Below are 24,270 nucleotides of genomic sequence, written 5' to 3'. Positions count from 1 at the left end.
AAATGTTACCCTTTGATGGTTCAAAACAAAAAGGAGGAAATGTTCAGCCAAGTAAGAGGTGAATCCAAATATGTCAAAGGCAGCAGCATCTTCTGATGTTATCGATCACTGAGGGAACTCATGCAGTCAGTTACACTTGGGCCAAGCTTCAATGTTGGGGCAGTCTCAGAGGAGATTCCAGTCAGTGAATGTCCTGTGTGGAGGAGGAAAGCATTGGACACAGAAATAATGAGCAGTTTACCCAAAAACAATGTGGATATAAATCTTCATGATAAGAATATTTCAACAAACTGATTATTTCCACTGCCAGCAATTATCTTTAATTCCGAGGGCACAAAGTATGACTCTGACTGAGAGAGTGGTCACCCTGAGCTACAATCAATGAGACAAGTTGTTTTCCATCTGTTTGCTCCATATTGCGTACTGTCCAAGGCAGAGATCGGATGCTTTGCTGCTGCTGACAACAGGAACAGCAACAAGAGAATGTACAACCTGGTACAGTGCATGGGCAACAGCATGGGGAGCTGGCAACACTACAACAACAACATGTATTTATATAGCACCTTTACTAATGAAACATCCCAAAGTGTATCACAGGATACTTTGAGGGAGGAGGGAAGGCAGTAATTTAGAGTGAGTGGAGAAATCGATAATTGGGAGAGAAGAGGACACAGATGAGGAAATACAGCTGTGTAAAGCCACTCCAATTCACTGAGCAGGGTCAGGGATGGACTGGAAATAATCCTGAAGATGAGGAAGGAGGAGGCCAAGGATCGAGGGAAATAATGTAATGACCAACATCCATTACTTATATTGGATGGGGTGAGATACCTGTGCCCATCCTCCACCTCCATCAGAAACACAAAGTCTGACTGTTCTGAGTTGTTTGTGTCCCATCCATGAGAAGATTAAACACTGTGAGGTGGGCAGTGGGAAAGTGACTCAGCTGCTCCTCCCTTGACTGGGACTCAGACTCAAATGTGTCAGATTCAGATTGCAACCTGCCCTTGTGTTGGACTAATGGATCCAAAGTCAATAATGGAGAAGGAGCTGGAAATTAACACTTAGCTCGAACATTTCAAAGGCAGGGAGCCCTGTGGATGTTTGTACCTATTAGAAACTAGGGAGGTATTTGTCATGGTTCTCCTCCAACTAAAATTAGCAAGGATTTGGAGAAAGTGAGAGAGGATGAGAATATTCAATGAGTTCAATATAAAGTCACCACAGGCTCTCTACATTGGTGCACAGGGGAAGAGAGAGGTTGAGAAGAAGAGCCCTTTATGGGAACCTCAATTCATGCAGGAATTGAACCCACACTGTTGGCATCAGTCTGCACTGTAAACCAGCTCTCCAGCCAACTGAACCCCATTGTCAATGTTCAAGGATGTTTCTGGGAACTTTGAAGAGCACAGGTTCAGGTTCGGTGTTCAGTGGAAAGTCTCATCTGTGTCCTTTCCCCATTTCTCTTCCACTGCTGCCTTAAGGACCAGAGAGTGATTCCTCAGTGCAGGGAATACCCGCTGGAAATCTGGCTTCCAGATAAATGTTAGATCCTTCTTTGGACACCATTATTGAATCTCAAGTAGGCTAATGTTGGGAGTCCCACGGAGTGTTTTGCTAGATCCTGAATGATGGGGTTTGTGCATTCTTCACCAATGTCCTCATTGGTTTTACAAGATTCACCATTTGCGAATAATTCACATTTTTTTATCTTGAAAGGAATACAGTGCAAAATCAATCAAGTTGGAACTTATCAGTATTACTGAACAAGAAACATTTGTGCATTAAAATGGCTGCCAGATACTTGGCTGGTTTTTGAAATGTAGGTTTTCTCTATGATTTCTGGGCCTTGGAATGTGAAGTTTTCTTGGTAACCAAAGTAAAAGATGATGCCACCTGCCAGGCCCGGCCCTCAGTGAAGTTTCCAGAAGGATCTCAGTGGTGTTTGCAATCAACCCACAAATGGCATTTAATTTTTCAAACTGAGTATATGTAGTGGAGTGCAGTACGCGACAGTGTATGTGGAGGGTCCTGATACCATGGAGATACCATGCTAACAGCACACGGAGAGGACTGAGATTAAACAGCTGAGAACAAACCAAGTCAGAGTGGCACTAAAAGGAACAGATGTTAACTGGACGGTGTACATGACTTAAACAGATGCTCTTGCTCTCTTGCTGCTGAACAGCTTTGAAGAGATGCAGAATATCTCTGAGGACCATGAGATGAAGGACCAGTACAGAGTTTGAACAAAAGCACCATCCAATTTAATTCAAAGGAGATCTCACAGGATCCCTGCAGTGTGGAAGCAGGCCATTTGGCCTATCGGCTCTGCACTGACCCGCTGACGAGCATCCCACCCAGACCCAAACCCACCCAGACCCAAACCCACAATCCAATCCCTGTAACCCTGCATTTCCCATGGTTACTCCAATTAGCCTGCACATCCCTGCAACTTCTAGCCAAGTTAACATGGCCAGTCCACCTCAGCTGCACATCTTTGGTCTGTGAGAGGAAACCCATGGAGACAGAGTGAGAATAGTCAATTCTTAAGTTATAATTCAGTAAGTTCAAAGGACCGTGAGAACAGATCGGAAACAGTGAACACGACACAGGCTGCATTCTTCACCTTGTATCGAGCTGCAGATCTTAGCCCAAACAAAAGCTCTGTATAACCGAAACACAGTTATGGAATGACGCAAATGATGAATGTGTTTCTGGACTAATTTGTAAGGGAATCAGGAAACAATCTAGCGCGCACCTCTTGCCAAGTCTCAGCCAATCTGCGGCAGTATTTCTCATAAAGGCTGATTATTGTCAGCTCAAGTGATTTTTTTGAGTATTGTTGATTTCTTTTGGTCTCACAAATCCCTGCTAATTAAAATCTGTTTCGACATGAATATCATGTCAACATTTATCCACTGATGAAATCAATGATTCATTCCCCACAAAAAGCACCAGGAGAATTTAAAGGAGAGCTTGGTGAAGAGTTGGATGAAAGGAAAATGATTGCCAGAGTATCAGACCACACAGACTGGGTTCATTCCATTGTGGGCAGGGAGAAGACCAATGATGGCAGAGAATTTGCCTGGATCCAAAGATCTAATCGATCCATAAAGAGGGATCACTCCCCCATTCCAACACAAGAAGAGATCACACCAGCTGTGGCTGGAGCAGATGGTTCTTTTCAAAAAATGAGCAAGTTCGTTGCTAGAAATGGTGACTAGAATGTGTACCTAGATGTAGAATCTTTACTTTTGCAACATTCAGCAAGCCATCTGGATGGTTTGAATGACTTCCTGTGTTTTGCTTAATGTCAGTCGGGAGCTAATCGGGGACAGTCATGGTAACGTGGGGAAAGTGAGCTCCTCATGCCGAGGGGTGGATTTCATTGCATAGAATCACTAGGGGAATGCTGATGGGACAGGGGGAAGTTCTAGAGAAGAAGGATGAAATCAGAGGGGGGCTGGCTCTCTCAGGTAATGATCAGGCAAAGCCATCAAGGACATTGGAATTTAAAAACTCATTGCCCATGGGACTAAAGTGTGCACATTAATTGTAACCTGAAGGTGCTCAAAGAATCAGGGGGACACTGTAAGGTCATAGGGCACACAGGGTCAGCAACACAAAAAGGAACATGAAAGATGGAGGGAAAATATTCTCACACAGAAGCAGCCTGCAGGTCTCTCACAAGAACATGAAATTGGAACTTTATCACAAAAGCTCAAATATCAATTACACAACAGCAGCAAAAATGGCTGAGACCTGATGAAAAGTGGGTGGAGCAGATATTCCTCTTCTGGGGTGGGTGGAGTGGTTCAGAATCAATTAGCCCTGGTGTTAATGTGAGGGAAGCACAGCCCAATGAAGCTGGGTCAGTGTGTGCGACATACAGGCTTCCCTCTTCCCACATGAGCAATTAAATTCTTCTCCAGCTAATTCCAGAATTTTTTCCCTGTAGGGAGTGAGGAGCCTGATATCCATCACTCCCTTCCTGGCTCAGGCCTCTCAATCAGGTTATTGGCCAATTTGTCCTACAATGAGACAAAAAGAGGAACAGAGCATGTGCAGGAGATGGAAGTGCCAATAGCAGTGATGCAGGGTCACCAGTGAGTAGTAACTACATAATTACTGAAAAGGACAGCAATAGAACAGGAGTTAGAAGAATTCTCAATTGGAGGTGGAAGGTCAGCTGTGCAATGATTTTGCGAAAGTGTGATGGAAACAGGTTCTTGAAGGTAAATCAGTGTCAGTGCGCTGCAAGATATTCAAGTGGGAGATTTGAGGGTTTTAGAATAAATATGTTCCCATAAAGAAAACAGGGGACAATGGCCAAATCTTGAGACCCACTCTCCCCAAGATATCAAGGAGCTTATGGGGATAACATAAGGCAGAAAGGAAAGCTTCTATCCAATACCGAGGGGTGTTGTGGGAGAGCTGCAGTGTCCTTCCTCAGGGCCAGAATGATCTGGGTGCAAGTCCCACCTGCCCCAAAGGTGTGTCACATCACGTCTAAACAGTGTCTGACTGAAGTAAATAATTATGTCTGATGCTGAGAACTCACACTGGAGAAATATAAGAGGGGTAGGAGAGTGAAAAGAGAAATCAAAGAGAATACAAGGGAAAGCAAACTGAGGGCAAGAAAGGACCTTGGCAAGCACAATCAAGGTGAATGGGGAGATGGGTTATCAATACATTAAAAGGATAATGGAAGAAAGAGGATGACCCATAAAAGAAACCCAGACATAAGGGTGAAAGATATTGGCAAAGTTCTTCAGGAATATTGTCTCAGTCTTAACAAGAGAGCAGCTGATGCAGACATTGTAGTTGAGGAGGATTGTGAAATGTCAGATGTGATAAACCCAGAGAGAGAGAAGTATGAATGGAATGGGCTGGTCAGCTGGTCAGAAAAGTTCCAAATGGAATTTAACCCAGACCAGTGTGGGACAGTGTGTTTGGTGAGGTCAAGCAAGGGAAAGGAACAGACAACAAATGGGAGAATATTGAGCTACAGAGATGCTGAGAGATCTTGGAGTGGATGACCACAGACCCCTAAAGGGAGCAAGGCAGGTCAACAAGGTGATTAAATAAGTACATGGAAACCTTCTCTTTATTAGTTCGGCCACAGCAGGAATACTGTGCACAGTTCTGCCCACATCACAGAAAGGATGATTTTATGAGAAAGGGCACAGAGAAGAGTGAAGGATATTGCCAGGACTGGAAAATACAGCAATGAGGAGGGACTGGATTGTCTAGACTTGTTCTCCTTTGAAGACAAATATTAAGATGAGGTTTGACGAAGATGTTCAAAATGGAGGAGCTTGGGTACAGTTGATAGAAAGGGCCTATTTAGCAGAAATCAGTGACAAGAGGGCAGAGACTGAAAATGATTGGGACAATGATCTGTGGGGAGATGAGGAAAAGTGTTTTAATCCAGTGGGTAGGAGTCTGGAAGTCATTGTCTGAAAGGAGAGCAGAAGCAATGATCCCTAACTAATTTCTAATCCATTTCGATATGCATCTCATCCTTAACCTGCAGGGCAATGGACCAAATGCTGTAAGGTGGGATTACGATAGGTGGCTTGTTTCTTTGGCCTTGCAGACACGACGGAGAAGGACATGGAAGCTTGGGAACTTGGGGATATAAATTTGTAGAATTTCTCTGCATTCCCTTCCTGATTTCACTCTAAGTATACTCCCACTGCCCTTATGCTTCCCGAGGGATTCACGCAATCCCCCCGTCTATACCTGACATATTCCTCCTTTTTCCTGAGCAGTGCCTCAATTTTTATATTCATCCAGTACTTTTTGTACCCACCAGCCTTACACAATGCACTAACAGGAACATACTGTCTCTGAACATCTGTTCCCTCATGTTTGAAGGCCTCCCCATCTCCAACCATCCCTTTCCCTGTGAAGAACATTTGCCCAATCAACCTTTGAAAGTTCCTCCCTAACACCATCAAAATTGGCCTCACTCCAATATTGAACTTTAATTTTTGGATCAGGTCTGTCCTTTTCTAAATTATTTTAAAACTAATAAAATTATGATCCAAAAGAAAAACAAAAGAAATCCTGATGCTGGAAATCAGAAACAAAAACAGAAAATGCTGGAAAACGTCAACAGGTCTGGGAGCATCTGTGGAGAGAAATCAGAATTGATGTTTCGGGTCCAGTGGCCGTTCTTCAGAACTGATGGTAGCTGGGAGAAAGTTGGCTTTTATAGAGAAGATGGGGTTGGGGATGGGTTGAGGAGTAAGTGACAGGTGAAGAAACAGCCTAAAGTGAGAGATGGACAGTCAGACAGACAAAGGTGTGTTAATGGTCAGCTTAGGAAACCCAACCCCAACCCAACACCCACACACTAGGCCTTGTTATTACATGGTTTGCTATTACACACAGCCAGTTGTTAGCCATGAATTTTCCCCATTGGCTGCTATTCATTCTCATAGGCTGGCTGTCTGGATTTGAACACTATATTTATAATGCCTGTGTACATCTTTCTAATAGACAGCTGAGGTGGTTCTCAGGTTATGTCTTTCCATTCTCATGTGACCTTCCCGTACCTTCTGCAGATGCTCTGCCTGCTTTGGGTTGGGGATGTTGATTCTGGGTCTGACTAGTAAGACCAGCTTCCAGAACGTTATCATGTCTGATAGACGGGTCCTGCCGTTTTACTGGCTGTGCTCACTGTATCCTATCAGGCCGTCACTGACACAGCAACAGTAGCTCCTTGTCCTTGCTGTCTAATCTCTCATCTGACTCAGTTGTGAGGGTCTTATATTCAGGAGGTGATGAATCCTTACAGCCAGAACTTTTATTCATCTTTCTCCTGTGGCAGCAATCAAGATGGGGAGTCTGTCAGCACCATTTCTCTTGCTGGCTTGTATTTCTGAGTGGAGTCATAACTCTGAAACCTCAAGAATAACCTCTGTCTTGTTGACATTTTATGAAGATGATTCTTGTCGGTCTGCTCCTGTGGATGGTGATCAATGTCCAGGATGAACTTTCTCCCAGAGAAATATGTATGAACTTCTCATATCCCTCCACGACTGCCAAAAGTGCTTTTTCTATGTGGTATATTGGGTTTCAGCTGAGGGTAGAGCCCGGGATACAAATGTTATTGGCTTTCCTTCTTGTTTCAGGGCTGTCCCAGCACCCTTTGGAGAAACAGCTCTTTATAGAGTGAGATGGTTTCTGTTGTAGTATGACAGGCTTATCCTACTTGAGATTCAATAAGAGTGTACCAGAAGGATCTAACATTTATCCAGAAGCCAGATTTCCAGCAGGTATTCCCTGGATTGGAGTATCACTCTCTGGTCCCGAGGACAGTGGTGGAAGAGAAATGGGGAAAGGACACAGCTGAGACTTTCCACTGAACACCGAACCTGAACCTGTGCTCTTCAAAGTTCCCAGAAACAGAAACGCGGAAGAGATTGGGGAGACACTGAATGAATACTTTTCTTCAGTATTTACTCAGGAACAGGGCATTGTCGTCGATGTGAATACTGAGTCACAAATAAGTAGAATGGATGGCTTTGAGGTATGTAGAGAAGAGGTGTTGGAAATCCTGGAAAAGGTGAAAATAGATAAGTCCCCTGCGCCTGATGGCATTTATCCTAGGATTCTCTGGGAAGCAAGGGAGGAGATTGCAGAGCCATTGGCCTTGATTTTTATGTCCTCTTTGTCTACAGGAGTAGTGCCAGAAGACTGGAGGATAGCAAATGTGGTTCCCTTGTTCAAAAAGGGGAGTAGGGATAACCCTAGTAACTATAGGCCGGTGAGTCTCACTTCTGTTGTGGGCAAAGTCTTAGAGAGAATTGTAAGGGATAGGATTTATGCACATCTGGATAGGAATAATGTGATCAAGGATAGTCAGCATGGTTTTGTGAAGGGCAGGTCGTGCCTCACAAACCTTATTGAATTCTTTGAAAAGGTGACAAAGGAGGTTGATGAGGGGAAAGCGGTAGATGTGGTGTATATGGATTTTAGTAAGGCGTTTGATAAGCTTCCCCATGGTAGGCTACTGCAGAAAATACGGAGATATGGCATTGAGGGTGAGTTGGTGGTTTGGATTAGGAATTGGCTGGATGGAAGAAGACAGAGGGTAGTAGTTGATGGCAAAGTTTCTTCATGGAGTGCCGTCACTAGCGGTGTTCCGCAAGGATCTGTTTTGGGACCATTGCTGTTTGTCATTTTTATAAATGACCTGGAAGAGGGGTTAGAAGGTTGGGTGAGCAAGTTTGCGGATGATACGAAAGTCGGAGGAGTTGTTGACAGTGAGGAAGGATGTGGCAGGTTACAGCAGGATATAGAGAAGCTGCAGAGCTGGGCAGAAAGGTGGCAAATGGAATTCAATGTAGCTAAGTGCGAGGTGATTCACTTTGGGAAGAATAACAAAAAGATGGGGTACTGGGCTAATGGTCGGATACTTGGTAGTGTGGATGAGCAGAGGGATCTTGGTGTCCATGTACACAGATCTCTGAAAGTTGCCACCCAGGTAAATAGTGCGGTGAGGAAGGCATATGGCGTACTGGCTTTTATTGGTAGAGGAATTGAGTTCCAGAGTCCTGAGGTCATGATGCAGTTGTATAAGACTCTGGTGCGGCCGCATCTGGAATATTGTGTGCAGTTTTGGTCGCCATACTATAGGAAGGATGTGGAGGCACTGGAACGGGTGCAGAGGAGGTTTACCAGGATGTTGCCTGGTATGGAAGGAAGATCGTATGAGGAAAGACTGAGACACTTGGGACTGTTTTCATTAGAGAAAAGAAGGTTTAGGGGTGACTTGATTGAGGTGTACAAGATGATTAGGGGGTTAGATAGGGTTGACAGTGTGAACCTTTTCCCGCGTATGGAGTCGGGTATTACAAGGGGGCATAGCTTTAAATTAAGGGGGGGTAGATATAGGACTGAAGTTCGGGGTAGGTTCTTCACTCAGCGAGTCGTAAGTTCATGGAATGCCCTGCCAGTAGCAGTGGTGGACTCTCCCTCTTTATGGGCATTTAAGCGGGCATTGGATAGGTATATGGAGGATAGTGGGTTAGTATAGGTTAGGTGGCCTTGGATCGGCGCAACATCGAGGGCCAAAGGGCCTGTACTGCGCTGTATTCTTCTATGTTCTATGTTCTATGTTCTATAAACATCCTTGAAAGTTGACTGTGGGGCTCAGTTGGCTGGAGAGCTGGTTTACAGTACAGAGTGATGCCAACAGTGTGGGTTCAATTCCTGCATGAATTGAGGTTCCCATAAAGGGCTCTTCTTCTCAACCTCTCCCTTCCCCTGTGCAGGGTGACCCTCAGGTTAAACCAGGACCAGTTGATTCTCTCTCTCCAATGGACCACTCAGCCTGTGGTGACATTACCTTGAACTCATTGAATATTCACATCCTCTCCCAAATCCTTGCTAATTTTAATTGGAGGAGAACCATGACAAATACCTCCCTAGTTTCTAATATGTACAAATGTCCACAGAGCTCCCTGCCTTTGAAATGTTCGAGCTAAGTGTTAATTTCCAGCTCCTTCTCCATTATTTACTTTGGATCCATTAGTCCAACACAAGGGCAGGTTGCAATCTGAATCTGACACATTTGAGTCTGAGTCCCAGTCAAGGGAGGAGCAGCTGAGTCACTTTCCCACTGCCCACCTCACAGTGTTTAATCTTCTCATGGATGGGACACAAACAACTCAGAACAGTCAGACTTTGTGTTTCTGATGGAGGTGGAGGATGGGCACAGGTATCTCACCCCATCCAATGTAAGTAATGGATGTTGGTTATTACATTATTTCCCTCGATCCTTGGCCTCCTCCTTCCTCATCTTCAGGATTATTTCCAGCCCATCCATGACCCTGCTCAGTGAATTGGAGTGACTTTACACAGCTGTATTTCCTAATCTGTGTCCTCTTCTCCCCAACAATCGATTTCTCCACTCACTCCAAATTACTGCCTTCCCTCCTCCCTCAAAGTATCCTTTGGGATGTTTCATTAGTAAAGGTGCTATCTAAATACATGTTGTTGTTGTAGTGTTGCCAGCTCCCCATGCTGTTGCCCATGCACTGTACCAGGTTGTACATTCTCTTGTTGCTGTTCCTGTTGTCAGCAGCAGCAAAGCATCCGATCTCTGCCTTGGACAGTACGCAATATGGAGCAAACAGATGGAAAACAACTTGTCTCATTGATTGTAGCTCAGGGTGACCACTCTCTCAGTCAGAGTCATACTTTGTGCCCTGGGAATTAAAGATAATCAGGTGGCTGTTTGTTGAAATATTCTTTTCATGAAGATTTATATCCACATTGTATTTGGGTAAACTGCTCTTTATTTCTGTGTCCAATGATTTCCTCCTCCACACAGGACATTCACTGACTGGAATCTCCTCTGAGGCTGCCCCAAGTGTAACTGACTGCATGAGTTCCCTCAGTGATCGATAACATCAGAAGATGGTGCTGCCTTTGACATATTTGGATTCACCTCTTACTTGGCTCAACATTCCCTTATTGAACCATCAATGGATAACATTTCCTGCAGGCCTGTGTCCAGCTCAATGTTAGGGATGGCACGGTGGCTCAGTGGTTATCACTGCTCCCTCATACCACCAGGGACCCAAGTTTGATTCCAGCCTCAGGTGCCTGTCGGTGTGGTATTTGCCCATTCTCCCCGTACCTGTGTGGGTTTCCTCATACAATCCAAAGGAGTTCAGTTTGGGTGAGTTGGCCATGCTAAATTCCCCATAGTGTTCAGGGATGTGTTAGTTTGGGGTAAATGTAGTGGAATGGATTTGAGTGGGATACTGTTTGGAGGCCAGTGTGGACCTGTTGGGCTGAAGGGCCTGTTTCCACACAGAAGGGATTCTATGAATATTAATGCCACATTTTTCCATATTTCCATATTTACGGGATGGTGCACACAGAGCTCAGCTCCGATTGTTCCAGGAAATCAATAACGCTGGTTATCAATGCAAAAGTACCTGCACAGGCAAATTTCTAGCACATATAGAATTCCCACATTGTGTGTCAGTTTCTCAATGTCCAGGTCCCGCAGGGCACAGGTAAGGAGCTGGTATGACTTTATTTATGCTTTTAATCGGAATATTTTTACTATTTAAGTCCAGGTTGACAAAGTTGAATGTGAAACGTAAACCTGCTTGTTTTAATATATTGTCATTACCCGAGTCTTCCTGAATGATAATACATGTTGTGTTAGGAATGCTCAGGGCAATTGTATATTTTTCTGTTTTTTGCAAATTTCTGAACATAAATGTATTGATACAATCGAGGTTTTATAATGGAAGGCGGAGAACATTCTGTGTGAAGTATTTTGTGACCCTCTGTCTGTGCACTGTTTCATGGATAGTTGCACAAACTGTTCCTGAATTTCCTGGTGTGTTATTGTACCTCACGGTTCCTTCCAACACTGACCCTGCCAGGGTTAGTGGGACCTACAGGAGGGTATCACATTGGTGAGGGTGGGATTGGTGTACAACTTTGGGTGTAACTCTGGAACCTGCCGTCCCTGTGTTTTCAGAAGCTCCAACACTGCCCTGTGTAAGATTTGGAATGAGGACTGTATGAACACAGTAATACTCCTTCTACTCTCTGTGGATGTCGATATGACTCACTCACACAGTCATCCAGTCTGTACAAAGGCTGGGTCTTGGTTCCAGACCAGGATGACTTTCTGAAGAACAGAAATTCCTATCCCCTGTCCATCATAAGTTCTGAATCACTGTGTGTACTTCCCAAGACAGTGAGAAAGCTGTATCATTGGAATTAGAATTGCAGGGTCACAGTTTTGTTTAGTGGACGGCTGACTAGACTGATATTTGTGTCTCACAATGATGAGGGTCCTGAGTACACCCCAATGTGAGTGATTTAGGGCAGAGGGCAGTGGATGCTTCTTCCACAGATCTAGAGGCTGTGGTGTGAACATGAAGTGAATGCAGTCTAACTGTCCGTGTTGCTGAGGTCTCACATGGATTCACCATTACATTTTGACCTCTCCATTGAATACTATGTTGTCAGAGGGATCCATCTGGCCCACTGTTCAAATTCAGACAAACATCAGTCAGGCCATTTTTCTCTTGGCCATGCAGTGCTGCTCATGGAGCTGCTGGTTTTACACACTGTACTTGAACCCCAGTATCCCAAGAAGATATTGGTGTAAGGGGAACATGTCAGTAATTCTGGTGTCATCTGTGAGGTGGTCAGTGCAATTTTAACATGGAATGTGTGTGTAAAGCCCACCCTCCATATTGGACCATTAGCTCCTGGCTGGCAGCGGCTGTAGATTTTGTTTTCATTTTGCTGCTTATGCAGATTATTCCTGATGTTTATCATTTGTTGAATCAACAAGTTATTTCCATGTCCTACTTAGCCTATTTGATGAGTATTTTAATTGAGGTGTGGTAGTGACAGGGGCTGTAGAATTCCACTCCAGCCCATTCCTGTCAGGGCAGATGTGTGGACATGTTATGGGTGATCTGGAAATATACAGCAGATTCTGATATGAAAACAGCCTCTTTGGCTGATTTGGTGCATGTCCTGCCAACGTGGAGACCATGGGTACAGTCAATGCCCTCTCCTAATCACTCCGAGCTGGTGGACAAGGAGACAACACCCAACAAGGTCATTTAAACAGACAGCCATCCAATGGCCACTCAGCACTCAGGTGCTTTGACTGAGTTTTGTTGTTGCAAAGTTTGTGGATGCCCTGTAGTAACCTTTAAACGTGAAGGTCTAGCTGAACGATGGGTGAACCAAACACTTTACCGGCCCCCTGTTGATTGTGCAGTCTGATTCAGGGCTGGGCTGCACACTGACATTATTGAAGTGAGGAGACAGTGTGTAGTTTGCATGCTGCCTGTCTCAATGACAACAAATGTAGACTCATCATAAATTGTAATTTCTGATTTCTACAATGGAAGTTTCCTCACTGGAAGTTTTCATCCACAGTCAGTTATTTAGTTGAAGCCGTACTCTGTGTTCATCCTGACAGATTCGTACCTGAGGGACATTAACAATATCTCCCTGGAAATACCATTTCCAATTGAGCAGTTTGGGTTTCTCTAGCCTTTCCATGTTTGAAACAGGGATCAGTCTTCATATTATTAATATACTCCTTTTGAATATTGTTTAATGAATGAATGTATATGTTTTTGGTGACAAGATGCGAACTCAGAAATCCAAGAAAGATGAGACCAGTGTATTATAAACCCCTCACTTTAAACTTTTAAACAGTTACATTCTTATGTCTGACCATTCTGTGCTGTATTGAGTAATTATTTTCATATTGTTCAGACCATTGAAATTGGTTTGTTCAGTATCATTCTGAAACCCCTTACTAAATGCTCCATCCCAGTTCAGTTCTTCCATTACACACCTTTTTATCTATTGTTCATTCCTTTACAGAATGCTTGTGATGTCGACAGCATTGACATTAGTGGCATTAACAGTAACTGGTGTCACAATGAGGCAGCTGGTCTTGCTGGGTTAAACTTTCACCAATATACCATCCCCACTCCTTAACTAAAAACCCTCAGTGTTAACCCCAACTCCCAAACCCCAGCCCAAAACCCAATTTACATCAGTCATCCTGATTTCCAACTTGAACACCTAATCTGAACAAATAACCTCTGACCCTATCCCCAATTTATCACTTGAACCACTTCAAATCTTCCCCCAAACCTATAAACCATACGTTGCCAGTAGCAGGTCTATTGGTTATGGTCTGAATAATCATGTGTGTTTTCAATTGATTATTCATCTATTTGCCCATTAATTTTGGCTGGTCTGATTCCTGCCCTAAATATTCTGCAGTGGTGTAATTTGATTCACTCTTTTTCATGATGTATGGTCCTGAATGATTAAAAACATGAGGAGAATGAAGATTGGGGTCTCTGGTCTCCTCAGACCATGAACTAACAAGGACAGATGAGCTGCCCTCAGCCTCTATCAGTCCCTGTTTCACTTGGTCACTCACAGCTGAGTCCCAGCAGCCTGACAACTCCATCTGAGGTTTTCTCTCCAACAAAATCTCAATAATTTCCCCCAAAATTCACCGATCACGGTGATTTCAAATGGGAGCTACATCCTGTCAATTGGTGTCACTGGGTGTTGGGACAATGACAGGTCATCATTTAACTCCATGAAATTTTGCATGTTTTGGATGTAACCATCATTTGTGTGAACCTCACCCTTGCTCTCATATTCACAATGTTGATTTTCCAGAGGAGGAACCCATTGGAAGATGCCTCTCAAAACCAGCTCCTTTCACAGACTGATCAACTGTCACTGCCTTCTGTTATGTTTCTTCAGCTTTCACATTGGGAAAGGTAATTCATTTCTCAGCACTTCCTTTGTTTCACTTCTTTTAAATTCCCCAGTTTATTTTCCATGCTGTATGAGGCTGGTGATCCAATGGGATGGATTGTGTATCTCAGTGTGAACATTGGTCCCAGTGTTAATGTGATTTCTGTACATTTCCCATCATTGACTGTTGAAAAGAGAGACAGAAAATTAACACAATACAAACAGAGTTCGTCGAAGGTAAAGTAACAAATTAAGACAATTGTAGAGATAAAGTTATCACACAAATGCTGCTGACAGAACATAGAATAGTCCAGCACAGTACAGGCCATTCAGCCCTCAATGTTGTCCCAGTCTTTTATCCTCCTCTAAGATCAGACTAACCGATTAACCCTTCCTTGTACGATCTTCCATGTGCCGATCCAAGATTCACTTCAATGTCCCTGATGTATCTGACTCTACTACCACTGCTGGCAGTGCATTCCACATACCCCCCCCCCCAACCCACTCTCTGAGTAAAGAACCTACCTCTGATACCTCCCCTAAATCTTCCACCAATTCCCTTAAAATTATGCCACTTCATGATAGACATTCTGCCATGGGAAAAACTCTCTGGCAATCCACTCAATCTATGCCTCTGAACATCTTTCCACCTCTATCAAGTCACCTCTCATCCTTCTTCGCTCCAATAAGAAAAACCCTAGCTCCTTTCTTCAGCTGTCATGCCCTCCAGTCCAGGTAATGTCCTGGTAAATCTCCTCTGCACCTTCTTGAAAGCTTTCCAATAACGAGGCAACTAGAACTGAACACAACATTTCAGGGCTCTGTAGAGCTGCAGCATAACCTCGCAGCTCGAAAACTCAATCCCCCTGCTCATGAAAGCTAACACTCCATACAGCTTCTTAACAACCCTGTCAACCTGGGTGGCAACTTTGAGGGATCTATGGACATGGAACCCAATATCCCTCTATTCCACCACACTGCCAAGAATCATGCCTTGAATCCTGTATTCAGCATTCAAATTCAACTTTCCAATGAGAACAGCTTCACACTTTTCCAGGTCGAACGCCATCTGCCACTTATCAGCCCAGTTCTTCATCCTGTCAATGTCCTGTTGCAACCTACAACAGCCCTCTGCACTATCCACAACTCCACCAATCTTTGTGTCATCAACAAACTTACTAATCCATCTTTCCACTTCTTCATCCTACTCATTTATAAACACCACAAAGAACAGAAGTCCCAGACCTGTTCCCAGCAGAACACCACTGTTTACCAAGCTGCAGGCGAATAATTTCCATCAACCATCACTCTCTGTCTTCTGTGGGCCAGCCAATTCTGTATTCAGACAGACAGTTCCCCTGTATCCCATGCCTCCTTACTTTCTGTATGAGCCTACCATGGGGAATCTTATCAATTGCCTTACTGAAATCCATGTACACCATATCCACTGCTCTACCTTCATCAACATGTTTTGTCATATCGTCAAAGAATTCAATAAAGTTTGTGAGGCATGACCTGCCCCTCACAAACCATGCTGACTATATCTATTCAAACTATGGTTTTCCAACTAATCAGAAAATCTGTCTCTCAGAATCTTCTCCAGTACTTGCCCATCAGCATCATAAGACTGCTTAGGGACTGAGTGTAATTCCCAGAATTATCTCTATTTCATTTCTTGAACAAAGGAAAAATGTTTGCCACCCTCCAATCAACTGGCACTATTCCAGTGGACAGTGGGAATGCAATGATCATTGCCAAAGGTGCAGAAATCTCTTCCCTCACTTCCTGTAGTAACCTTGGATATATTCTGCCTGGCCCAGGGGATTTATCTATCTTTATGCTTTTCAAAATTTTCAGAACATCCTCCTTCCCAAAACCAAACTGTTTGAGCATATCAGTCTGTTTCAACCTGTCCTCATGCATGTCAAGGTCCCTCGCAATAGGTAATCCTGAGGGAAAGTATTCATTAAGGACCTCCCCTATTTCCTCCTATTCCAGGCGCAAGTTCCCTTACTATCCCTGATAGGCCCCACCTTCCCGCCTGCCATTCCTTTTACATAATGATAATGACAAAGATGGGTGATCAAATTTTAACCTCTAACATCAGATTGTTGTACCTGAGACCTTTCAGAGAGTAACACGGTTGCCAAAAAGGGAAAACATGGATCTAAAATGGCTGCAGGGGCCACCTGCCCAAAGGTTGAGCAAGATTCATGAGACCCATTTGTATGAAACAATCTATCTACGGTGAAATTACCATTTTATTTGAAGAAATGTAATGAGTAACCATTAAGATATTTTCTCCCCCAAATTAGTACAGTTGTGTGTGTTGCTTTAATATTTTGAGAGATGCAAGAGTTACCAATCAATCAGACGACTTGAAAAAACAAAGTATCGCAACTCTGGAATACACACTGAACTGTATTTCAACAGCTGCTTTTCAGCATCAGGACTGAGAGAATGAAAAGTGAATTTGTGTAGCAAGAGCTGGAATTCTCTTTCCCTCTTTCTGTTTCTAACATTATCTCAGAAACAGCACCCAGTGAAAAAGTAAGTTTGAGAAACAACTGTTCACTAAGAATTCAAAGATCTACAGACTCTGAACTGTTGAGGATAAAAGTCACTAAACTCTGATTTCAGGTTAAGAAGTAACACCCCAAGGTGTCTAAAGGCCACATAAACATTATTCTCACTGCCTCTACCACTGTCTATTTTGAACTTCCTACCTCTGTGTCTGTGTGCGTCTGTTCATTTTAATCATTGGTTCTTGAATCAAGTGAGTCATAAAAGTCCTCTTTTCATTCAAGTAAAGCTTAAAAATGGGCTCTTGCATTGTGTAGTGAACTTGGTTGAAGTTGAAAGATCATCACTGTATGCTGAACAAAATAAATAAAATGTTTTTGCAGCTGACTAATAGGAGTGAGAAAACAGGGAGCTGGTTCCCTTCACACACCTAGTTACATCAAGTTCAAAAACTGAATAAAAATTTGGAAAAATACATTTATCCTCCTGAATCCTGAACCTTCTTCCAGTCAAAGTCCAATAAGCTCTCCAGCAGCGAAGTCATTCAGTTTGGTGAAAGGCTCCTCAGTGAGCAGGATGTGACATGAGATTCTGTTCCTGACCTTCTTCCTTGCTGACAGGCTCAGGCTGAGGAAGGGAACAGACACGGCAGGAGGAGGGAATATTGTGAACTCTCTGAACATGCGATCCCCTTTCAGTACAAAATCTCAGGCAAGCTCATTTCATCAAAGTTACAGATTAAACTCACAGTGTCACTTTGCTGTTCGGTTCTATCTATTGCCTTTACATTTCCTGATCCCTTTTCCAGGGTTCTGTTTTGGAAGAGCAATAACTTCCTCCATCTCAGTGTTGGCAAGATCAAAGCCTTTGACTGTGGCTTTACTTTATCACAGAACTTGATAAGTTGGTGGAGGATTGAGGAAACAGGTCAAACAGTTATATATTTTCATGCGTATACAAGGACAGCGAGTCTGATCATCATAAAATGTAAAATCACCTCTTCTGAGTTACAGCCAACTCCCAGCTTTATACAACATATTACAACATTATTTATGACACAGACACTGTCTATTCTTCACCCAGTTCTTGACTCCATCCTTATATAATTCTGACCAGCAAAATGTTTTAATATTTTAGCCTGTGTTTTACAAATACTATTGAGAGCTTACAACGGCATCAACGTTTTGTTTGAGAACCCTCTTGTGAAGGGCCTTGGAACATTTTATTCCTCTAAAGGTGCTATGAAAAAAAAAGTTGTTGTTGTTGCTGATTATCAATTCCTGATTATGCAATTGGTGTGGGATTTCCCTCAATTTTCCAGCAAAGTCACGATATTGATTTAATAAGCCTCTGAGAAAATTTCTCAGGTGTTGATTAATGCTTACCTTGTGATTGTATTTGCAGCAATAGTTGGTGCTGAGTTTACAGTTTGTGGATACCTGAACAGTCACATTAATAAATCTCATCACTACATTGGCCCAGACCCATGTTCATTGAAAGTGTCTGTAAAGAAAACAGGCTTAGAAATAGAAGCTCATCTCATTGGGAATGGTTCATCTTCCTGGACACAAGATCCTGCAGCACCTACACCTGCAGCTTCATCAGAAATCTGCATCACCTGGAAAGGATCCGTTGGCCAACTCTACATAACCCGTGGTGATATTGGAAAGTCGTATCCAACTGCCATGTGCACTGGAGGGAAATGTTGTCAACATTTCACTCTCACCAATAGCAGTTCACACAAGAGTTCACCATTGCTGAGAGACATTATTTACATAAATCAGTCAGACTTCAGTCCAGTTCACATGGAAAATGCTTCTTATTTGGAATTTACTGGGTCTGAAGGAGCATGTGGTGAGTAGAATAATAACTGACACATTATGAATCACAGAAATGTGACTCTGTGACTCTATTTATCACAGATAAAGAATAAAATAGAAACATAGGCCCAGGCTTTCTCTGTTTCTCCTCCAACCACAGGAGGAGGAAAGTGTCAGTGGGGAGTGTGTGCTGCTCCCTGTCTTCAGAGATGTCCCCAGTCAATGGGGAGGGGGAGATGGGAGGCCCTGGGCTATATTATGGAGCACCAGATCAACACTAAAAACAACACCTTGATTCTGTCAATAATGTTAATTGTACATCGCAACACAATTAATTTCATGGCCTGCTTAATGAAAAGGATCGATGGCTTTAAACCCAGGTTGTGGAATATGGATTTCTTTAAGCTTTCGAGTATATTTCTCACAGGTAAACTACTCCCAGTATTACAGGAATATTAGTTCCTGTCCAGCTAGATTTGGCAATGTCTGTTCTAACCAGATTCAATTGTAATCTAATAAAACTGAAAGGTTTTTAATGAATTAGATGATTGATAATAATCACAGCAGATGTGAAGTTTTCAGCAATTTATCAGGATCCACATTAAGAGTTTAATGTTCCCGATGCTCTATCAGGACCACAAGTGATTTACTTTCCCAGTCCCAAGCTTCCTTTCTCCTTTCCTTGTATTATTCCTGTTTCTGATGCAGTACCTTTCACTCGGGAGAAAGACCTGGCTGGACATCATTGAGTTGCCATGTACATGCAGTTTCCCTCTCCCCAGATACTGCAGGCCTGCTGGGTAGTTCCAGCATTTCCTGTTAGTGTTTCACAATTTTAATTGTACTGTTCAGGATAGAATTTGACACAAAGATGGAGATGTGTGTACAGAAAGTCCTTTTAAAATTACACTGCAATTTGCAAGCACATGTGCATAACATATCAAATTTCGAAATATTTTCCTGATATTGAAATGTTGAGATTCCCTCTTCTTTCTAACGGTATCTTTCCTATTAGAATCACCATTGGCTGATTGCTTATATCAGAAAAACAAAATGACTGACCTCACAAGGAAAGGACAATTGAAACTAAATGATGCTCGCTATGCAATGTTACTGACCAACAGGATCCTGGGGCAATGTGATGGGAACATTTCAGTCGGGTAAGTGTGAACAACTTGAAGTTGAAAACAATGTTTAAAAGTTGATGTGGTGAAGGGACACATTTTGGATGTTTTTTATCCAAGGATTAAACAGATTCACTGCCAGGTTTCGGTTCCTTCCTGCTTCAGTAACGTGTCTGTGAGGAGTGTTCGTCTAGTTTGACGGTTTCTGACAAGTGAATAAAATCTCCTGTATAATGCAAAGCTGCTTTCTTTCAAACTTGATGTTTTTCATGTCAGTAAAATTTCTCCAAGAATGTTAAAATGTTAAAATGCATTGTGATGTGTGCTTAGTTCAAATGTTTTAATTCAAGTTCATAGACCCAGTAAAAATGAGCCTGAACACTGTATTCTGCCATTTCATTCAAACTGACACATTTTGCACAGACTTGGAGGCTCTGTGACCTGCATTGCTTTTTAGCAGCAGAGGGAGAGGCAGGCAGCGTGCCATGGTTGGGAGCACTGAGCAGTCAAGGGGCTGGACATGTTGTTGTTGTACAGCACTGGGCTCTGTCAATGTCACACCGAGAGCTTGTGGCAGCAGCTTATGTGGCAACACATTGCATGGGCTTCAAGCAAATGGCTCTGTCTAAAGGTCAAAGGGACCAGTCCTTAGTGGAGTGAAGGGGACTATGTGTCAAGGAACACATCTAATCCCAGTCCAGGGGCTTGGCCACAGTCTTCCAGAATGTGGGGATCCCTGCAGTCCAGGGACCAGGCCAGGAACAGCCCTGAGGTAAAGTTCAAGCAGGTTTGAGATCACAGGTACATCGGCTGGGGTGCTGTGGGGACACCTGTCTTTGGGCTGGCTCTCATTTGAGGCTGGCCTGCCCAAGTTACTCTGGGGACTCAGACATGGTCCGAGCTGGAGGTTTGGGTATTAATGGTCAGGGGCTTTTCAGGGTCCTTTCCATGGAGTCCTGGGGAAAGCAGGAAGCTCAGGTCTGAGGATCAGGTTCATTGGATTGGGTTGCTGAGGGAATGGTGGGAGTGAAAGAAGGAGATTCAAGATGGAAGGCTGGGATTTCCTGGAGCATGGGATGGGACTGAATGCTAAGGGAGGGATGGTTCTCACAAGGTGCTGCCACTTTGGCCACAACATGGAGGAGGTGTAAGGCCAACGAGGGCATCGCAATTCACAGAACCATGGGCTCCGAGGGTAAAGTGGGAACATTGATGGTTATATAAAGGGGAAGGATAGAAATGGTGGAGGCTGACAGGTCACTGAAGATGCAAGGACAGCAACAGGAAAGGGAGCATGAAGCAAAGGGAAGATCATCGTTCATCTCAGGGAAAGTCTGCAAGTCACTCACAAGGACACTCAGCTGAAATAGTCAGGTATGAGTATCCCATCGTCAACATCCCAGTGAAGCAGTCTGGGAAGGATGTCCCACAGTCAGCAACACGGTGAAGCAGTCTGGGAAGGATATCCCACAGTCAGCATCACGGTGAAGCACTCTGGGAAGGGTGTCCCACAGTCAGCATCACAGTGAAGCACTCTGGGAAGAGTGTCCCACAGTCAGCATCACAGTGAAGCAGACTGGGAAGGATATCCCACAGTCAGCATCACAGTGAAGCAGTCTGGGAAGGGTGTCCCACAGTCAGCATCACAGTGAAGCACTCTGGGAAGAGTGTCCCACAGTCAGCATCACAGTGAAGCAGACTGGGAAGGATATCCCACAGTCAGCATCACAGTGAAGCAGTCTGGGAAGGGTGTCCCACAGTCAGCATCATGGTGAAGCACTCTGGGAAGGGTGTCCCACAGTCAGCATCACAGTGAAGCACTCTGGGAAGAGTGTCCCACAGTCAGCATCACAGTGAAGCAGACTGGGAAGGATATCCCACAGTCAGCATCACAGTGAAGCAGTCTGGGAAGGGTGTCCCACAGTCAGCATCACAGTGAAGCACTCTGGGAAGAGTGTCCCACAGTCAGCATCACAGTGAAGCAGACTGGGAAGGATATCCCACAGTCAGCATCACAGTGAAGCAGTCTGGGAAGGGTGTCCCACAGTCAGCATCATGGTGAAGCACTCTGGGAAGGATGTCGCACAGTCAGCATCCCAGTGAAGCAGTCTGGGAAGGGTGTCCCACAGTCAGCATCACGGTGAAGCAGTCTGGGAAGGGTGTCCCACAGTCAGCATCCCAGTGAAGCAGTCTGGGAAGAATCAAAAAGTGAAATGGTGCAAGATGAGCATGTACTTTATCTTTATCACTTTAGGTCTTTATTTTGGGTTTATAGTTTGCATGTGCAGTACTGCTGTGATCCAGAGAGGAAGAACCTAAAAAAAATCCACATTATTAATTTTACAGATGATCTGAGGGTCTAATTGAGCAGAAAGTCATGGGAGTAGATCTCAATGCCGTGGTGTGCTCCTCCTGCTCTGTGGGGAAAGTGGGACCAGAACATGTGCAGGAAGTGGCTCCAGCTGCAGCTACAGGAAGGGAGCCTGGGTTTCAGAGCTGGAGCAGAGACTGGGGACACTGTGGAGCATCTGGGAGGCTGAGGGTATCGAGGATAACACGTACAGGGAGATGGTCACACCGCAGTCTCAATCTTCAAAGTGAGAAAGTGAACGGATAATCACCAGGCAGAGTCACAGAACGATGCAGCAAGTGCAGGAATCCCCTGTGGCTGTCCCCCTGTAAAACACATAGACCCACAATGGATCCTGCTGGGGGTAATGGCCTCTGAAAGGAACTTGGTGACTCTAAAATCTGTTGCACTGTGATTGGCTTTGGTGTAGTGGAGAGGAGGAACAGTTTGGAGTGAAGGGTGAACAGCCAATGGTTGTAGTCTGCACAGGTTTCAAATTCATGGGTTAAAAAAAGGAATGAGGTCCTACAAGCAGAATATTGGGATTTGTTTACAGATGTTTCGTCACCGTACTGGGTAACATCATCAGTGAGCCTTCAGGTGAAGCTTCATCCAGAGGTTCACTGTTGATGTTACCTAGTACGGTGACGAAACGTCTGAAAATGAACCTTCCAGCTCAGCGAGCAATCCTCCATCCAGAACATCAAGTCTCAAAACTCGCTCAAACGTAGGGAGTTAGGAAACAAGTTATAAAGGAAATTCTCAAAGGCCGTGATCTCAGGATTGACCCCAATACCATGTGCAAGTCAGAGTAGAAATAGCAGGGCACATCAGATGAATATGTGGCTGGAGAGATGGTGTGAGGGGGAGGGTTTCAGATTACTTGGGCATTGGGGAATTCTGGGGGCGGTGGGACTAGTACAGTCTGGATGGTATACACTTGTGTGGGACTGGTACTGATGTCCTGCTGGGAGTATTTCCCAGTCTGGATGGGGAGGATTCAAACTGAAATAGCAGGGGGATGGGAAGCTATCCAGGGAGACAGAGAGGGAAACCAGGACAAAAACAAATGATATAACAGACAAAAAGGGAAAAGGAGGGAGAGGAGCATTTGCTGGTTAAAGAGCAATTTACGCAATCGTAATGAAGGATAATGACTCCAATGAAATGGAATCTGTATGGGTGGAGCTTACAAACACCTCAGGGCATAAAACGATAGTGGGAGTTGTATATACCACAACAATGTCATGGTAAAGTAGGCATTAAACAGGAAATCATGGAAACAGGAAATAAAGGTACATGGTAAATGAGGGTAACTTTAATCTGCAGGTAGATTGGGCAAATCAAGTCAGTAACAATGCTGTAGGAAGAGGAATTCCAGTGTGTTTACGAGATGATTTTCTGGATCAATGTGTTGATGAATGAGTATTGTGTAATGAGGAAGGAATAATTGGAAGTGTTGATGTCAGAGGCCCCTTGGGAAAGAGTGACCATAACATGATAGAATTCCTCATTCAGATGGAGAGAAACGGAGCTGATTCTGAGACTCAGGTACTGAATCTAAATAAAGGAAACAGTGATAGTATGAAACATGAGCTGTCTATGATCAAATTGGGGAATGTTACCTAAAGTAATGATGGTGTACAGGCAATGGCAAACATTTACAGAACACTGAGGAACTGCAACAATTTCCATTCCTGCCTGGCAATGCAATAAAATGGTGGCCTGAATGGTGACCTGACCATGGCTCCCAAAGGAAATTACAGATATCATTAGATCCAAAGAACAGGCATAAAGTAAACAGCAGACCTGAGGACTGGGAGCCCAGTTTAGAATTTAACAAAGGAGGACAAAGGGATTGATAAAGAGAGGGAACATAGAATATGAGAGTAAGCTAGTGGGAAAGATACAAACTGAATGTAGAAGCTTGTGGAGATATTGCTGAGAGAAAGTTGATTGAAGACAAATGTATATCAGTTACAATCAGAAAGAGGGAATTCATAATGGGGCACAAAGAGATGGCAGACCATTTAAATACATAGTTTGGTCTGATTTTCATAAATAACATTTGAAATATGTTGAGGGAACCAGAATCTAGTGAGAGGGAGGAACTGAAGGAAAACAATTGGAGAAACTGATGGGATTGAAG

General features: G+C 43.8%; 1 protein-coding gene across 1 annotated transcript; it reads left to right on the top strand.

The window, feature by feature from the left end:
• Positions 1–14,242: 14,242 nt before the first annotated feature.
• Positions 14,243–20,022, top strand: LOC148147367 (uncharacterized). Its single transcript, XM_087996004.1, has 3 exons — positions 14,243–14,327; positions 18,232–18,681; positions 19,663–20,022. Exons 1-3 carry the CDS (start codon positions 14,243–14,245, stop codon positions 19,809–19,811), a joined length of 684 nt encoding a protein of 227 aa, XP_087852130.1. The 3' UTR covers positions 19,812–20,022.
• The last annotated feature ends 4,248 nt before the right edge of the window (positions 20,023–24,270 follow it).

This window comes from Chiloscyllium plagiosum, unplaced genomic scaffold (genome assembly GCF_037043375.1).
Source record: "Chiloscyllium plagiosum isolate Xiang-an unplaced genomic scaffold, Cpla_swu_hap1 HiC_scaffold_17, whole genome shotgun sequence".
NCBI lineage: Eukaryota > Metazoa > Chordata > Chondrichthyes > Orectolobiformes > Hemiscylliidae > Chiloscyllium > Chiloscyllium plagiosum.
The sequence above is the reverse complement of the archived record's forward strand: the minus strand, read 5'-3'. Positions and strand labels throughout refer to the sequence as shown.